The sequence below is a fragment of the Equus asinus genome, chromosome X (assembly GCF_041296235.1).
Source record: "Equus asinus isolate D_3611 breed Donkey chromosome X, EquAss-T2T_v2, whole genome shotgun sequence".
In the NCBI taxonomy this organism is placed as follows: Eukaryota; Metazoa; Chordata; class Mammalia; order Perissodactyla; family Equidae; genus Equus; species Equus asinus.
In genome coordinates this window covers 67286154-67305889 of record NC_091820.1, presented here as the reverse complement: position 1 = coordinate 67305889, position 19736 = coordinate 67286154, and the positions used below count along the sequence as shown (strand labels likewise).

The following is a 19736-nucleotide window of genomic DNA, read 5'->3' as shown; positions in this document are numbered from 1 at the left end:
AGAGTAAGTACTTTCCTGATCCAGAGCTTCTGACTTTACTTCTCACTTCCACCTTCTACCTCCCACTTTGGCTTCTCCCATTTCCTTTCCTTTCCCTGTGTGGAGGTGAAGAGAAGGAGATGTGGTTGGGATTGATAAAGAAAAAACTACTTGGATTGACCCCCCACCCAACAGCAAACTCTAGCAAAAGTAATAGTTAGATGACTCATCTCCTTAAGTTCTCTATCAAAATATATTTATGGTTGAGCAATTTTAATGATTTTTACTTTCCTGAGATGCAAATTGTTTAAAGTATGGGAACAACTAACATCTATAACGTTAAATTTCATAACAAAACCTCCTTTCAGCCGTATCTATTACATGAGTGTGCACATGAAAGATAATTCTGCATACAGATACTTAGTCTGAGCATTTGGCCACCACATAGACAGCCCTTTAGAGTTTTCACTGATTAATAATTCTACTTATTTATTTTCCAATTAGCAGAGCTGCTTTTCTTGAAGAATAATCAGACACATTGACAGTGTGTAGCTTTCAAACTTTCACTAATGTGGAAGCTATCTGTAAGTAAAAGAAAACATGCCTTATTCAGCTGAATCACTTCACACTTTTTTATTTTAGAAATCCTCAAAACATTTTTTTATTTGCATCTTATAAAATAATCAAACCTTGAATGAATATGTTGCATGTAAAGCAGAACTGTGAAGAAAGTTATGCGCAAGAGAGAACAGAAATATAAGGCAAACCTATAAGGAGTGATACCAGTAATGATCTTGTTGATAAGCAATATAACCCCTATCCCAAGGACACCAGTACAAAGCAGCTCTGGAGCTAAACCTGATCACAATTTTTCACCCCTTCATTTCATTTAGTTGCTGATTACGTAGGACTTGAAATGTCTGTGGTTTGAAATGTCTAAATAATGAATAAATAAAGTTTCCTCTGTCCAGGAGCCATTCTTTTATTTAAAAAAAATAAAATTGAATTTATAGTGGACTTTGTATTAAAATTCTGGTAAAGTTTCCCTGGATATCTTAACCTGTAATTCTCTATGTACTCATTTGTAAGTTCCTGGAGCAGCCAAGTTTTTCTCCTGATCATCCCCCATGCTCATACAGGTCACCCTTATATGTCTGTCCATGGGAAGGAATGGAAAATCTTAGGAGGGCTGACAAATATTTTTGTTCTGCTTTCTATGGTGAAATGAGATGTTAGTTACCAAGAGGCTGAGAACTTCTACTAGTATTTACCCAAATAATCTCCATGACATAGCTGTGCAGAAAGAAAAGAGAGAAATATTGCTGCCCTGTGTTTTTAAGGGGTAAATGTGGGGATAACCCAAGCCAGAAGATTATCTTGTAGATATCCTACGTTATGAACGAGCCCCTTCCCTTAGCTCAGCACAGAGAGCTTTTCAGTAGACTGGTTTCTCTGAGTTAATTTTTCTTTTCTTTTTTCTTTTTCATTTTTAGAATATTGAATTTTGGTCATAAGAGGAACATGTTGATGATAGAAAATATTGAAAAATACAATGAAAAAATAGCAATAATCTTACCCCTCAGTGATAACCATTCTTAAAATGGAGGTGGGGAAATATTTTTGCCAATATTTTATCTTTGCATGTATACAGGTGTGTGCGTGTACACATGTGTGTACATTCAGATACCTTTTTAAAAAATTGGAAATGTACTATATTTATAGTTTTATATCATGTATTTGAAAATTATTTTTATTACTTTTCTCTTATTTCAATGAGCAACATGTGTTCTTTGTAGAAAAATATTTAAATATATATAAGCAAATGGAAGAAAATAAAAATTATCAAAATAGCTAAAATAACAAAAGAAATAAAAATAAAAATTGCCTGTAATTCAGCTAGAAATAATAATGGCAAAGTTTTGGTGCAAATAGTGTCAGTCTGTTTTTTTCTCCATCAAAATGTACATTTTTTTCTTTTAAGAAATTAAGATCACAGTATACCTACATAGTAGGTTTTGTCACCTTCATTTTTTCACTTTCCACTGGATTATGAATATTTTCTGTGTTATCAGCTATACTTCTACTTCATTTTTAGTGGCTTTATATTATTTATTGTAGGGCTAGGTCCTAAATGATTTAACCAATCCTCCATTATTAAGCATATAGATTGCTTCCATTTTTTCAGTTAATAAACAGCACAGTGGTGACCATCCTTGTATTTTTACCCATCCACACTTATTTCCTTAGACTACGTTGTCAGAAGTAGAATTGCTCATCAAAGTATATATGAAGTGAATTTGCTATTTCTGTCTTTATACAATAGAGAAATTATTTAAGTGATCTTGAAAACACATGGACTTTTTTTTCTCCCTATAGAAGAGTCCAATGAAGTTGTTCCAAATGAGGCAAGGGCTCATAAGGAGGAGGACCACCATGCAGTATCCACAGATAATGTGGTATGTACATTTTAAAATTCTGTCTTCATTACATGATGGATTTTAAGGATTTGTTTCCAGTTAGTGACCTTGGCAGTGTTGTCAGAATAAAGTCTTGCTCCACTTTACAAACCAAAACAGAGTTGCTACCAATGAAATTACATAACATTGAGGGTTTAATAAATGAAATTTAAAACACTGTCATTTGTACCTCAGATTTAGGAACTCTGCAAATATAAAAGCCTAATGCTTACTACACATAGACGTTTTATACATAAGAAGTTATTTTTCTTCAACGCCTTTAGCAAAGAGCAGATTTCTTCTCATTTGACAGATGGAAGAATTAAAACAGAATTTAGCCTGAGATCATGAAGGAAGACTTTGTTAGTTCTGGGATTTGTGTCTAAGAATTCCTGACTCCGAGTTCTCTGTTCAGATCATACCTATCTATACTGTGTTTGGAAACTTTTCTTCTTTCTAGTTAAATTGAACTCTGTTAGATATCTTAAAAGTTGCACTAATGGAGGAAAGACAGTATGAAGAGATTAAATAGCAGGCAGAGACAGGCTATGTGTAGATTAAACTGGGTTTTGTGAAAATATAAACATTATTGGTATATAGAGATGTTCTCTAAGCAGCTGTTTTAACAGCATCTGTTTACATTCTGACTCCACTAAGTAATACAGAAATCAAGATGGTATTAAACTAAACTCAGACATAAAGGCAAATGTCGTTGTGCTTTTGTTTTTGCTTTCGAATCAGTGTTTTGTGTTTGATTGCAACCTTTAAAAAATGGTCCATATAATGGATTTTTTTCTGTCAACAAATGGCTGTAACTTCAAGATTACCCTGGCTTCCATTACAAACATTATTTATCTGAAACTATAATGCTGCCACATCTCCTTAATAAAAGTTGAGCACATAAAATACATTTTGTTCTTTTTTGTTAAACACCAACAATAGATAGCGGTGTTTTCACATGTAGAATATGGCTTAGTATTACATTTTATTCATTTCAATCCTGATTTAAATTGATATTTGACCCTGCTAACACTAAATTCAATGGGCATATGGAAAACATGCTTTTATTTTGAGGCAAAGTCGTGTTTTCATTAGATAGCTAGTAATAATTGTTTTCCAAGATTATTAATTGTGCCAATATTCTTAAATTCCACCAAGTAATAATCTCCTCTGCTCTAGATTTGGGTTTTATTATACATCTTATATACAATTATTTGAAGGTTGGAACCTCTTTTTCCCTAAAGACACGTTCATTTTTACCCTGACTTTCGCTGCGTCTGATCTCCCCTGCAGCAGACACGGAAGATAATGAATGAAGTCGTGGCAGGGGATGACTCAGTCACTTAGACACCTAATTTTTCAAGAACAATTGATTTTCAGAGACAAAACTCCAAACTTTCAAAGGTTAATCTCCTCTGCCTGTAACTTTTGAATGCCCCCAATTATTCTTGGATGACAAATCATAGAGACGTACAGTACCTATTTATATGCTCAAATCTATACAGTGGCCCTTGGTGTCTTCCTCCCTGGATCACTCAGCTCCTTGTTCCCAGAACCAATCCAAATAGGTAGAGAATCTAAGAAATGGCATTAAAAAAGTATCAAATTTGAGGTCTGGTGAAAGCCGACGTGATTAAGCCCCAAGTTAATAGTGATTATAATAGAAAACAAAACATTAGATTCATCTCCGGGCAGCAGCAGAAAGCAATTTCATTGCAGCTGTCCTCCTTACTCAAGCCTGCAGGTCACAAACTCTGTTAAGGGATCGTATCCTCTTAGACAATGTATCAAATATGATCAATCTAAGTTTGTTTGTGACTTTTAATAACCGTATATATTGCTGGGTAGGAAGCTTGATTTCAAATTCTGCCTACGGCATGTTACTATTAATGTGCTCGTTCTTAAAAGACTGCCTAGTGACTAACTCTAGCTTAGCTTTTCTCTTTTTTAAATTTTCCTTTGAATTGGCAGGGTTTAAATGTTTAAAAGTGTTTTTTCTTAACTATGTTTCTCATATGCAAAAGAAAAATTTAGAGCCGATTTTGTCTTTTGGTTTTGCTTTATTTAAAAAAAAAAAAGTTTCCGTGATTAGAGAACTTGCCTTGCCCCCATGGTTGGAGCTTATTGGTCATTCTTTCCATCAGTGCTAAACTGTTTGTTCATTCTTTTGATAGATATTTAATTAGCGGCGACTGTGTGTGAGATACTGTACAAACTATGCTTTACCTTAATTCTAAAGCTAAGGACAATTTAGCATTTCTCTCTCTCTCTCTCTTCCTTCTTACTGTCCAGTGAAGGAAACAGATCATCAGGTTTTTTTCATCATTACATCATAAATGTCTGCTTTCAATTGTCCAGCTAATGGAGTGCAGTAAATATGTAAATTTTCTAAAAATCATATTTGACTTTGGAGTGCATGTCATATGTTGACATTTTACATTAGAAGTTGCAAAGAGATTTATAGTGACTTAAAAAAGAAAACCCTTCCAACCAATTAGATATGGTTATCATTAAATAGACTACCCTTACAGGAAGCGAATTCCCTGTCACTGGAGGGCGCTATTTAAGCATGATCTGAATGCTTATATTTTCAACGATATTGTGAAGGGTTTTTCTATTTAAACGGTATCACAGTAATTTTCTCTTTACTAAGCAGTCGTCAATTGAAGGTAGAGGGATGTGGCTTAGACACACGCTGAGTATAACACTGAGGAGCCAGTCAGAGTTTATCAGAGTTTATTGCGGATTACCTAGTCTGGATAACCCCATCACTAAAACTGAACGTTGAGGGTATATGTTCTATACATCGTTAAGTGTAGTGATGTATTTCGGATATATATTTATGAAAACTTCTCTACCTATGTTACAGAAAATAGAAATTATTGATGATGAAGAAAGTGACATGATAAGTAATTCTGAAGTAGAACAAGTGAATTCTGTCTTGGATTATAAGGTAAAAGTAATTTCAAATTCTGAATTCATTAAGAGAAGTTATTAAATGAGGCAGGCTTTTACCCTATGTACTGGTTTATTTCACTCCCATTGGATGAGTTAAACATCTTAGCGCTCTGCATTGATTCTCTCAGGCACTTGGATATCAGTTCAGGTGCCAGGCATTTTAATTCATGCTGGCTGGTTTAGTGGTTATAATTTTAAGCGAAGAGTTTGCTGAGTGGGAGTAGGGATTGATAGTGTATGGCAAGGTGAGGCAGTGCATAGTGGAGTTAATGTGAAATTTATGATAAATATTTTTTTCAAGCCAATGTTCATTTTTAAATGATGGTAAAGGGGAGTTTTTTTCCAGTGGCCCTTGCTAATTTTATCTTGCATTGCAACTTCTGAAGACCATTTTTTTTTAAATATAATAATATGCCTGTTTTAGGAGAAGTTTAAATACAATTCCCAAAGCAAGTACTGAATGAATATGAATAGAGATGACCTTTCTTACTGTCACTTGTTACTAAACTGAAAAGCTTACTTTGACAGTGTGCATAATTTTGTTTTTATTAAATTTTGACATAAGCCATCAGTCTATATGTCAATATGTTTTCTGCATAGATGTGTCGTCTCTGTCCCTTTGTTAATCAGTATCCTATTGTACTTGGTAATTTGGGGAACTTCTGAAATTTTGGCCGCACAATTCTTTCCATATACAAAAGTTCTTTTCTTGGAATATCATAAATGTTCAAAGCAGAGACTAGTAATCTTAAGATGTTACCAGAAAATAACATTTAATCAGAAGAGACAACAGCTATCATTTTCCCAAAAATCTTTTCAGTTTTAGTATAATTGAAAGTTATGTCTTTCAACAGATTCTGTTTTCCAAATGTTCATAATATGCCAGACTTTAAAATATTGAACATTATAAACACAGAAGGAAAATATCTTTTGAAATTTATCTGCTAAGTGCTCAAAGAGCACAGGACAATCCTGTATTTAAACTGTATTTCCAACTAACAAAATTATAAAGTTGTTGGTCCTGAAGTACAAAAGATAATTCTAAGCACTCCTACATGGTCATATAATATTTCTAAATGGCAACTTCAGGATTAAAATGGCTCTACAAGCCACCACTTGGCACAGGCTATGGAAACTACAGACGAGAGGACTGGATTGCACAGCTGTTAAGTGTGCTCCACTTAGCGCTCTCAAACAGGTCAGATAGGGTTAGGCCCAGAACTCGGAGGATTCTTTCCAGGACCTTTTTCCCCTGGAGTGCCAGCCCACTTGAGAAGGTTTGGAGCTGAAGATCAGGGCAGGGCAGAGTGTCCGGTCCAGAAATGTGAATTAACATTTTCATTGAACTCTAAAGAACATGTAATGATCCAGTGTTTTCCATTGTGGTGAATGCTGTGGGAGCAGGGGGTCCTTCACTACCCTATTAGGGATGGCTTTTATAACATATCACTGTCCTACATAAACTTTTCTTTAACTCTCAAAGATCAGCAGCTATATAGAAAATATATCTTTTTATAATCATTATTAAGAATATTTCAGTTCACCTCATCTGTGAATTTTGTTACCTTAATTCTAAAGTATGGAGAAGTGAACCCTCACATAGCAGTTCTCATCGCTGATTTCAAGACGTTGGTTTAAAACAGGCTTATCAATTTAGAAGTTTAATCTTTGTTTGGAAAACATTGTTATACTCTATTTGCACACACATGCTAGTGTTCCTTGTTTTGGGATCAAAATCACTTTGTTGGTTTCTTAAGTATATTAATCATAAGCTTCTTGAAGGCAGAGACTTATCTTATTAATCTATGTGTTACCTGGTCTAGTGCCTAGCATATAGGTGTCCAGTAACTAGTTCCTGAGTGAGTGAATTAATTTATTTATCCGTGGAAATACTTTTAATAGTGCTATGCCAGTGCTCATGTATATAAAATCAATTACGATCAGCTGGATCATTATAATTTTTTTCCCACACTAAATTAAACAGTCTCCCATTATTCTTGGGATTCATTTCAGCAAAATGAAAGAATGCTTCCTATGTGCGTTTGATAATTATTAGTATGCCCCCATCAACACAGTTGGGGAATGGTGGAGATTCTCATTGAGATATATTGCTAGAAATCAATACTGCTAGAGCTTCTAACTAACTCAAAATGCTTATGAGACAAGTTGGTGAGCTCCGTCCCTGAGGCATGAGTAGCTGTATCATAAAATAACGCCTCAGGTTTGGCAGCCATTAGTAGCCTGCTCAGAGACCAAAGCTCCAGTCCACATGGAGCCTTGAGTGCTCCCTACAATCATCCTGGAGAAGAATTGACAAAATTTGCTGGGAATGTAGGGAAGATTTAACAAGAAAAATCAGCTAGATCTTGTTTTGGGAAATTCAGAGATTGATGTTATCTTAGTAGTTCCTCTCACAAACAGTCCATTTACTTATAAAATCTCTAAAGTACATATAAATTACTGCCTGTAATCTAGGAAGTGTTTAATATGCTTGCAAAAAACAGCTCCAAGAAGAAAATGTCTGCAATATTAAATTATCTTAAAGCTGTTTATGTTTTTCAAACGTTGCGTAAATACTGAGGAGGAGGAATATTCACATGAGGAATTAGAGATCTCCATAGTGAAAGAGGCTTCATGACTTTTGCAAATGTGAATTAATGTTTTTTAAATGCTTTCTAATGGACTGTGAGTGCAGCTCAAAAGGACCGTGCATTCAAATGAGACACTACAGTGATGAAGATAGATATCTCCTGTATTTGAAAAGACTTCCTGGTCAGCAGTTTACTAATACTACTGCTCTGACAATGAATACTAAAAAACCAAAATCTTAGCAAATGTATTATGGCAGGAGCAAGTTGAATTTTATTGTAATGCTTACTTGTAACTTATATTGCTGTAGAGTGTCTTTGGATAAGGAATTCAGCTTGAATCATCATTCACTTGATATTCACTTGATATTAAATTTTTTTATTATTGATGATTCACTTGATATTAAGTGGCCTGAAAAGGAAGCAGTTTTATTAGGTAAAATAAGTTCTAAATTGAGCTGATCAAATAATTGATGCAGTAAACATGTTCATAGATTGAATGTGATTAATACAATTGTATCCTCTCAGCAACAAGAATGCCCATAGAATTAACGAATTTTAATGTCTTTTATGCAGCTTTTTGAACAAATGCTGTTAAAAGTCCTGCTGTGCTCTTTGAGACCAGTTCATCACCTGCAGAGAGTACTCATAGCTTATTTTTATGTTTTTTGGCAAGGGGACTGGCTAATAAATTACTTCTTATTTTTAATCAGGTTGTTTTATATATAATTTTCATACAATAAAATTCACCTCTTTATACAGTTAGATGAGCCTTGACAAATGGACACTGTTGTGTAACCAAGACCACAATTTGTTTATTCATCTGCTGATGAACACTTACGTTTCTTCTAGTTTTTAGCTGTTATGAATAAAGCTGCTATGAATATTCATGTATGTCTTTTTGTGGACATGTGTTTTCATTTAACCTTGGAGTAGGATTATTGAGTCAGATGTTAAGGAAGAGCATGTTTAATTTTTTAAAAAACTGCCAAAACATTTTCCAACGTGAGCTGTACCGTTTTACACTCCCACCAGCAATGTATGAGACTTCTAATTGCTCCACATTCTCACTAGCATTTGCTATTGTCAGTCTCTTTAACTTTAGCCATTGTAATATATTAGTAGTAGTATCTCATTGTGGTTTTAATTTGCATTTCCTTAATGACAAATGACATTAAGCATTTTTTCGCGTGTTTATTGGTCATTCACATATCTTCTTTGATGAAGTGTGTGTTCAAATGTTTTGCCGGCTTTTTATTCTATTGCTGGTCCTATAATTGCCTTGTAAGAGTTCTTCATGTATTCTGAATGCAAATCCTTTATCAGACAACTGATTTACAAATATTTCCTCCCAATATGTAGCTTGCATTTTTATTTTTCTTAACAGTGTCTTTTAAGAGCAAAGGTTTTTTTTTTTAATTTTGATGAATTCTTTTTTTTAAGCTTCATGCTTTTTGCGTCCTATTGAGAAATCTTTGCCTAACCCAAGGACACAAAGACTTTCTCCTATATTTTCCTCTGGAAGTTTTACAGTTATAGGTTTTCAATTTAAGTCTATGATCCATTTCTTGTTAAATTTTGTATATGATGTGAGGTAAGGATTAATAATCTCTTTTTTTTGGGATATGGATTTTCAATTGTTCAACCACTGTGTTTTGAAAGACAATCCTTTCTTTGAACTACCTCAGCACCTTTGTCGAAAATCAACTGAATATGTATATATCTATTTCTAGACTCTCTGTTCTGTTCCATTCATCTATATTTCCGCTCCTTTATTCCAATACCACATTTTATTGATTACTGTAGCTTTAATAATAAGTATTTTCATGGCCATTATCTTATTTGAGCCTTATAACCCTCAAAGCTAGAATTGCTGAAGATTTCTAGTATTGTGTCCATTTTACTGATATGTAAACAAAGTCACAGAGAGGTTAATTGGCCTGCCCAAGTTTACGCAATTATCAGTAGACCTGGTGCTAAAATCCTCCCAAATGCTAGTCTATTATTCTTGTCCTACACAACTAGCGAAAATAGTGACAAGAGACTGGAGCTCAAATCAGTGAAAAACAGTGATACATTTGGAGATATTTTCTGAATAACAGACTCCTACATAAAGGCAGGAAGCTCAGCAAACTACTTAAGAAAGTCAGTAATAATTTCAGTCCCTCCTTGGTACAAAATAATAACCTTTTTAGTTCTCTGTATTTAGCTTTGTAAATGGTACATTCAGCATTACTGCATCTGCTGTTGCTCGTTACTTGGGGTTAATTGGGCTCTGTCTATTCTTAATCCTAATCCAAATGCCAATTAGTTTTAATATAGGAGGAGTCTTTCCAAGAAGAGAACTGTTTCTTGATATTTCTCTTACTGGAATTTATTTAATTGGATTTTTGATTTTGCAAATTGTTTTCTGTTGGTGATTTGCTTAAAAGGCAGCCTTTAAGTAACGGGATAATTTCCTTCTGTGCTTTATATTTTTTATGCTAAAATATTATCTTCTTTATTATCCCTTTAATTTGATTGTTTTTTAAGAATTTTATTGTGCATCAAACATGTACAGTTTAGGTTTGCATAGGGTAAATATATTGTGTGATGTTTTCTCCTCTAGAATGAAGAAGTCAGATTCATTGAAAACGAGTTAGAGATTCAAAAGCAAAAATACTTTAAACTTCAGACATTTGTTAGAAGCTTGATACTAGCTATGAAAGCTGACGATAAGGAACAACAGAAGGTAGGTGCCAGAAGAGAATAGTAAGCTGTAATGTATCATGTCGAAAAATGGCATGTCATACTTGAGTTCTTCGTATTTTTTTCGTTTTTATACTTCATTCTTGCTTGGCATCAAGGAAGGATCTGTTACTTTGTGCCCCTTTTTAGCACAGTTTTCTTGAGAATAGACATTTAGATTTTGTGTGCTGTTTTAGTGGAAAATCAAAGTAACTGATTAACATACGTTGTTAATTCCAAGCTAGCCTTAAATAGGAGAAAAAACAATTTTAAAATTAATTTTAAAGAAATTCTCAAAATATTTCTAGCGACAGGCTACCCTACCTGGAGAGGCATGTATTTTGGGACCTTTTGTGAATAAAAGAGGCAAGATATTTGTCTCTCTTCTGGATTTCAGTTACCTTCCAGCCCTCACTAAAGTTCACAAATGTTTGAATACCTTCTATTTTATGATATATTGCTCGTCACTAAAGAAAAATATGAAATTACTTTGTGAAATTCTTTGCAACCACAGTGAATCATTTACTTTTCCCGATTTAACTAGAGTGTTTGATTCCTCTACCCGAAAGATGTAATGTCTTTTGTTTGTTGCTGTGGATTTTCTTCTACAAATTCTTTCCAGATTACATTTTCTGTCTTATTTTTTCCTTTGAAATTTGTATAACAATTTATTAAGCTTGCTGAAAAGAATTATAGAATAAATTGTTCCATTCAATACTGAATGATACCAAATTTGCCTCTGAGTTGTGTACTACCATGTTGATTCCTTCTCAGAGAAGTTCAATGTGAGGTAACCATTGATTAGGAAGTAGTCTCGGAGGTTTTTATTCAGCAAGGAATCTCAAGAATACAAAAATTCATGTTTTATATCCAAGCAAGACTGCATGCACATAGCCGATCCCAAACGTCTCCAGGGGAAAAGATTAGTCTCAGCTTCCCACAATTCTCCCTTTTTTTAAAGAAGATAGTCTTTGTATGTTTCACTGAGGTACTGAACCACAAAATTTAAACTAAAAGAATCTACTCATGAGGCTCAAACCAGTATGTACATTATGTGTCTAATTTCATGAATTTTGCTTCCCCCGTGCTGCACACACACAGCTATCCCAAGACAGTAGTCTTCAGTTACCTTTGCCAGCTTTATTTAAGCATATTGCTTTCTTATGTGAGTTATGCATATTTCATGGCATATTGAAAATGTGTTTGTTTTTTAAAAACCTAAACTACATATTTTAAATGAATAAGGTGGTAGTCTTGAACATGGTCCCGAGGGTACTCTAAATTTTAAATAACTTAAAAAGAAAAACCAAAATTAGGTCCAACCATAGGAATAACATAGAGTGTGGTCCTGGTCCCAAAAGTCATAGCACGGTTTTGAATTCCGAGTTGTATGGTCAGCTAACTAGCAGTTGTCTATGTCTCTTGATAGCTAGGAATAGCACACAGACTGCATTTTATTTTCTAATTCTAATCTCATTCCTATCCTGGTTCTTTCCTCAAGACCACTAACAAATAAGTAACTATTGTCCATTTTACTTTTCTTCTCTTACACTTTTCCTCTGATAAAAGATTGATGAACTGAGATATAGGCAAAACATTGGCTAAAAAAAAAAGTTATACGAAAATTGCACTGAAAGTGACAACCTATATAATCAGCACCCAAACAGAAACTATTGATCTTCATAGTTGAGATCAAGTATAACGGATCTCAAAATATGGTCTCAAAATATAGAAGACACCAATAGTAGTCCACAAAAGTTATCCAGGTGATCTCTTAAAGTATTAATCTTTGCACTATGAAATAGTTAGAGGTTTATTTCTGTAAGGAATTGATTTTTATTCTCCCTAACAAAAGTGACCCATTTTGTCATTGGTTTCTCATTTTAAAAAATCCTAAGTGTTTTTCAATTAATCTTAATTTGGGTAAGTTGAGTAAGATGCATGGTCCACAGAATATTTTGCCCCAATGAAGCAGTCCAGGCTTTAAATATATATGATACTGTTTGATTGAAATCTTAGATTACCCAAAGTTTGCTTTTTTAATCAATAGCCATTTTAAAATAAAATAATTTTGCCAGCACTGTACTAAGTCATTGGTTATGGTCTTTCTTCCCCTGATAATTCACTCTGTGATTCTAGCCAGGTTAATTGCCTTTCTTAAATTTGTCCACTTTGCAAGGAGCATAAGAATGATTACCACGGAACTTAGTGTTCACACCCTAGGGCCTAGAATAAGTGTTATAGACACTGATGATATATTTGGGAAATGCTTTAATCTCTTGGGAAGAGTGGTGCTAGGTCAGACTCTGAAGACAGATTGATGAAGAACTTATAGTAAAGAAAGTGAATTGTGTTTACTTTAGTATCTATGAAGAAGGCTCTTCTAGCAATTGGCATAATCCAAAGATTTGTTCAGTGTGCCAATGTTGCAATCCAGTAAGATATTGAAAGGAAGAATTTTGAAGTGGATCTCATGCATTGGTAATCCCCTATACTGCCTCAGATATTAAAGTTTTCCTCTTTCATACTAAACTCATTTTAGTCAGTCAACTACATGAAATACAGTGACAAAGAAATAAATAATAGTGCTTCCTTGATTTGAAGGTCTCCCCACTAGAATTTAGAATGTTGTTAAGTCTGCTCATCCACTTGACAGTCCAATACTCAAAGCACATGTTCAGTGAATGTTAATTGAAACACTTTGCCCTCTTTGATAGGACTTCTTCACAATTGCAAAGTGAACTAAAGCCAGTGATGTATTTCTAAATAAACTATGGTCATCCAGTGTTGACAAAGGCTTTGTTTCACCTAGAGTGGGTTAGTGGTAAACAACCGTTCTAGAAGAAAATGGCTCTGTGTCCAGTTACTGCAACCTAACACCTTAGAAAGCATGTAGTACCTTTAGGTGACTGCTTTGGAAATACTCTCAATTTCAGCAAGAAGTTCATGAACTATTTAATAGTATAAAATAAATAATAACTTTTCTTTCAGATGTAAGTTAGCCTTTCCTTATGCAACCTGACAAAAAGGAGAAAGTTGCCAAAATTGTCTCTGTACTATAAGACAAAAAGTGTAGGATTTATAGCTGTCACTTCTTTCAATAAAGAGAATAGGGAATTATTGTTTTATTTCAGCAGTGTATTTCATATGTTCTTCAACATGCCCTGTCTTTCTGTTCCTTAATTGGGTAGTGGCAAGTTTGCATTTGTTTCTGTTCCCTTGGTCCTTGTTTACCACTGCACCCAAAGCCCACACTACAAGTAATGCTGTCTAAAAATTGCCCAGATATGCTACATTATTTTTAATATTTGGAGCAGCAAATCAATCATTTAGTTTGCAATTTTTTATAGTCAAGTGGGCATCAGCACTGTCGGCCACACAAAACTTGATTAATCATTTATTTCTCTAGTATGGATGCATCTTCGGCAAATCTACATGAAACAATTACACCATGGCAAAAGCTTAGTTCATGGCTCTTGGCTTATCCTAATTACTGCAACAGAGAAATGAGCAGCCCTCTAGATGCATCATTACACAGCTAGATTCACTGGTTCAGCCAGGCCCTGCTGGGTGTTTGGCCATCTGTAGATATGGGCATAGCCTAAGAAAAGAAAAAAATCACTTGTACTTTTTAAGTTGTTAAAGTTTAGTCCAAAGTAGAATAGCTCAACTTATTTTCTAACTGCAAAGTTCTTTCTCCCACTGAAATACAAAATAGTCTTTTGTGAAATATTTTTTCTCTGATAACTGGGCAGGACTGTTTTAATAAGGAATTTTAAAGCCCTTTAGCACTGATCAGTGAACACTCAAAACTAGAATGAAAATCACTTATCTCAAACACTTCAAAACACTTGGTTCAGAATAGTTGCTCATTTCTCTCCTAATTTCCCTTTTGTCAAGGGTTCCACTTTGCATAATCCATACTCTCAAGATCTAGTATTTTGTTACTTCCTTAATAGTGTGTAATGAATTTTTGTTTTAGGTAAGATATTTTATAAGGTCCTGAAAGAGAAATGTTCCTTTCTTAAAATCTGTAAGAAAAAACTCAACGTGAGAGGACTGCAACTATTAACATAAAATTGGGAAAAATTTATCCACATACTAATTCAAAAAACTTGATTTTTCTGACTCAGGCACTGCTGTCAGATTTACCTCCTGAATTAGAAGAGATGGATTTCAATCATGCTTCACCGGAACCTGATGATACCTCATTCAGTGTGTCTTCTTTATCAGAGAAAAATGCCTCAGACAGCTTGTGATTTGAGGAGGGGATATATGATACAGTCCTTTGGCTGCCTAACAATTGTGCATTTCAAGATAACTGCATTCTGACCCAAAATTCTTCGGTTGGCAAAACATATCGTTGAAACCGACATATTCTGTGAAGGATGAACAAGATATAATGGCTACAGCGCAAAAAATGTGTGTGAAATTTAAAAGCATTGCTTGAGAGTTTTTTCCAAACTGATAGAACTCTGGAAAAATTGTATTTAATTTTGAGCAGTTTAACTTCGAAGTGCATAATGTCTAATTTCTGAAAGCTTTTTGTTTGGTTTTACAGAAGAATCTTAGATTTAGTAATAGTTTTTACCAGAGACACAATAATAAAAAGGTATTTCTATTGTAACTTGCTTATCAAGTTACTGAAGCTTGATTAGTCTTGTTTTTGTAGCCATTACATCTTCTTTCTTCCTCTCTCCTTTTCCTATCACCCGCATACACTTTTACTCAGGAAAGTGCACTGAAAATTAAAGAGAACACTTTAAAAATGATTTAACCTGGAAGAATTCCTGGATTTATTTTTCAACCCCTATGAGAATTTGACTTAAGCTAATGATTGAAAATTGAAGTGATTACTAGTATATAATTGTAAATTGTTGGTCTTCTTCTATTATCTAGTCCAAATATTTGGGGGGAGGGGGGAAAGCACTATGGAAAAGTAATTCACCAACGTGAATTCAAATAAATTATTAAGTGTATAGAAACAAAATGTTGTAAAAGATTAGTCTTAACGGGAGTTCTTTGTTGCTGCAAATGACAAATGTTGATAAGACTTACATTCTACTGGTAAATTTGTGTAACTGAGTTAGATGAAATGTTGCACAATATTACAGGTTGATCACCATCTTGATAATATTTTTTCAGTTCTTACATTTTATGAAACAGGAAGTCAAGGTAAGCCACTGAGATTTTTTCTTCTAGTCACTCAGCTTTGCCACAAAATTTACCTCATTTCCACATGAAGCTTGTACAGAGCCATCAGCCAAGGATAATTTCCAAAAAGAGTTATACTACTTTGTTGTAAATCATGGTCCTCTGAATTTCCTGGATATTATTCTAGTGAGTACACGCCTAGCATTCTACCCAGTTGTTCTGTTAGTAGGTACCAGGTGGCAAAACACTGTAGACAATTCTTTGCAGACCTTCCCGTCCAGGGTACTAAATGGCAGTCCAAGATTCATAGAAGGGAAACTCCTGTTTCTCCCTGAGCACACAGTATCATATATTTGTGAATTGGCAGTGTGGAATTGTGTCGCATGGTTAAATTACTATCTATATGTAAAAGATTAATGAAGTAGCTAGTTAGTTGTTTTGGCCATTAAGTTTCTATGTTAGATATTTTTGTAATTTGTAAGTAAAACCAGTTTTGATCTAGGAATTCATAGATACCAGTTTATGAATGCAGAAAGGCAGTCATGATTGTCTTTGAACTTGAAATGTCCCCTCCCCCCTACACAAATAGGTAAGGTTCATTGATAATCCTTCATTTTGTCAGCTGTCTGATTTAATATTGCTACCATGCTACTGCTACGGTTCTTTTGCAGGCAGAAATATTTCAGCGGTTAGGTGTGCCCTTTTTTAGCTGAGAGCCATATGGCTCTTTGCAAACAGTGTTTAGTACTATTTGCTGACAAGTCAAATTCCATTCAGAGAAAAGAATGCTGAGGAACAGAATCTCAGATATTAGGATTAAATTTATCAGTCACACCAATTCTTCCATGAGGTAAAGAGTCCCTACTACATATAGCAAATATAGAAACCATTTCTTAATGTAGCGTGAACAAATTCCAGGCTTTCAAGTCTCTCCTAGGATCTCCTTCCTAATCATTGAGTTATCTTTAAACTCTAATTTCCTCTGCGTCAATTTAAGCCCCTTCTTATTTGGTTCTTGCTACAAAGTAAGGACAGATGACTCTCTCCTACAACTTTCAACTCTATGGATTGTATTTGTCTCACCTTGGCAATTAGTTGCTAAATCAAAAAATATTCCTTGAGCTCCTGTTATAGGGACATTAGATTTCTACTCCTCAGCAAGCCATAAACTTTAAAGTGAATCATTTCTTTTCACTATTGCAGGGATACTAATAAAAATTATTTAAGTAGAAATTTTAATAGATTTAACAAGTCTACCAGGTGTGATTCCTAAAAGGAATCTGGGTCTACAATTTTGAGAAGAAACAGAGAAGATTCCCTTGTCCCTGTTTAAAGTTCCATTAAAATAGAAACTACATAAATCGTAATAGTACACTTAGGAATCCTTTTGTCCCAGCATTTGTGTTTCAGCACCAGAGTTATTTCTTTTACTATGATTGGTATTAAAAAGTTTCTAAAATGAAATGTGGTTGTTCTGTAGCAAAAACCACAGGAAATAGCTGTATCCAGAAAAAAAATCATAATTGGCAGAAGGAAATTATGCACCGTAGATTTCAAAAAAGATGCCAAGTTCAAGTATTAAAAATCCATAATGAATAAAATATATTTTTCACACATAGATTGGAATCGGTTTTGAGACATTTTAGAGCAGGAAAAATATCAGTTTATGACTGCTTTTGTGAACATCTTCATGACTAGGGGGAGAAAAACAACTAGTGTTTCTTTCTTTAGGGCTTTGACACAATATTAAAGCAGACCATACTATCTGAAGCCTCTCTCACAAAGACGAATGCCACATCAAAAAACCTTTTTTTTCCTTTTAACTACACTTTGATGTCTGTTTTCAGCTTGGGATAGCCAACTAGTTCCTAAGCAAGAAATGTGTATCTAAGAGCACTTACATCCAAAATGTGTATTAAACAACAACAACAACAACAACAAAAAACTAAAGATACCTTCCTCATTTTAGCTAAGCTAAAATTAGTCACAGAACAATGAGAACTGCAATTCCAGTGGAGAATAGGAAAATTAACACCAGCAAGGAAAATATTAAAATTGGCCTCTTCATGGAACCTGGGGATGTTTTGTCATAAAGTCAGTTATCAACAGCAGAACTTTTGTACTACCATAGCAATCATGTGATAGAAATGTTTGTTATTGTTGAAAAAGAAAAGACCATAGCCCAGTTACCTCCTGTGCTCTATATACTACCAAGACCTCAAAAGATATCCGAGAGGCCATTTCTCCAAAGACAGCAACATCTGTTTTAAGGCACTTTCATAGTCAGCAGCCTGTAAGCTTGTAGGAGAAAACTTAAATGTATATTTAAAAGAATTCTAGGCTCTAACATCGACTTTGTTGCCTTTTCTTGTGGGGGAGGGGGCATTCAGCCCATTTCGAAGGAATAGTTTCCTCATCTTAGTCTGATAGCTTATTATTATTTTTAAGAGAAATTCTGAAAAGTTTAACTCTTGACCTTCCTCCATATTGCAGTGATAGTATACCATGAATATTGTCTATTTTTTATAATATATTAGATTTTCATTCAGATCCTAAAAATGCCAAATTCTGATAGATTAGCCTTTTAAGGGAGTTATTAGTACCATAGTGTCTAAATAATGAGTAAATGAGTTTATCTTTGAAGTTGGTGTTATCCTTGGCAGACAGCACTGTATCATGCTCTTCACCAAGCTATGCTCTGTGATGATATAATGGAGGAGCCTACTTACTTGTGAGCCTACAGTTAACATACCATTGCCCAAACTAACTTTTATTAAAAGCAGATTTGCTAAGGGGAAAAATAGAATAAAGTGATATTTTCGTGGAAATATAATTATAATTGTTCCATTAAAGTGTATACTGAGTATATATTACTCCACATTGAAATTTTATTTTGCATTAACTTGTTAAGTAATACCTTTTAACAATCTTGCATCCCATTTTACTGGTACTACCTCTGAAACATGCTATCACCTTAAAACCACATCAGACTGTAATGTGAACTTTTGTAGGGTTTTTATTTAAACTTTTATAGAGGCAATAAATGATTTCCAACGAACGGACATCTATTTCTTTCTTTTAATGTTTATTTTTCTAAGTCTTTGTATTGTAAACATTGCTTCCCTTTAAAAGATAATTTCTTCCTCCCAAAAATAAAGTTCTGATAAAAAGACCAAAAAATGCAGAGACTAATAAGGTCTCGGGGGTTAGAGAAGGGAGAACATGGAGTGCTCAAGTGGAAATTTGGTTGACCTCCAAGCTGACATGTACATCATCCTCAATTGACTTTACTTAAAGAATTACTACACCACCAATGGAATAGAGTGAATATTCTGTAATAAACAACAGATTTGTCCACAATAGTGTTTTTAAATGGTAAAACCAGCAAGTAAATCACCACAGTATAAACAAAGAATGCTATTTTTACATCAGATTTTTTAAGCGGCAGTGTTATACCTTACTTCTGACTCTCTTTGACACCAGTTAAGCATGCTTTTAATTTGGGTGAAATATGCCCATGCCTTTTTTTCAAAGTCTTAGCAATTAAAAGTCTTCGTGTTGCCTAACTAATGGGGGAGGGCAAGAGGTGACCTTCAAATAGCACATCAGCAGTTTGCCCTCCCAGTTGATAAATTTTCAAGAATGCTGCAAGGAGAAAATCACATACAAACATGCACTTGAAAAGACTCAAGTCTCTCAGGTCTGCAAAAACATTGACTTAAGGTGATGGAATCCTTGATTTTATAAAAATGAATGGGAATCTTTATAAATCTATTTTGAAACAAGTCGATGGATGAGTAGGTCTATAAAATTGAATGATGTTTTTCCCATCCTTTAATACTAGTTCTTTAAGTTTCTTGTTTATATCATATTA

At 34.2% G+C, this 19736-nt stretch overlaps 1 protein-coding gene across 2 annotated transcripts in view; it reads left to right on the top strand.

Annotated features, from left to right (window-relative positions):
* HDX (highly divergent homeobox) overlaps positions 1-17371 on the top strand; it is a 143971-nt gene extending 126600 nt beyond the window's left edge. The window contains exons 7-10 of one of the 2 annotated variants that reach the window (XM_014831064.3): positions 2356-2435; positions 5305-5388; positions 10590-10712; positions 14842-17371. In XM_014831064.3, the coding sequence (XP_014686550.1) occupies positions 2356-2435; positions 5305-5388; positions 10590-10712; positions 14842-14967 (413 nt within the window). In that variant the 3' untranslated portion in view covers positions 14968-17371. The remainder of the gene's footprint in view (positions 1-2355; positions 2436-5304; positions 5389-10589; positions 10713-14841) is intronic. The other variant, XM_044764034.2, reaches the window with a different exon arrangement.
* The last annotated feature ends 2365 nt before the right edge of the window (positions 17372-19736 follow it).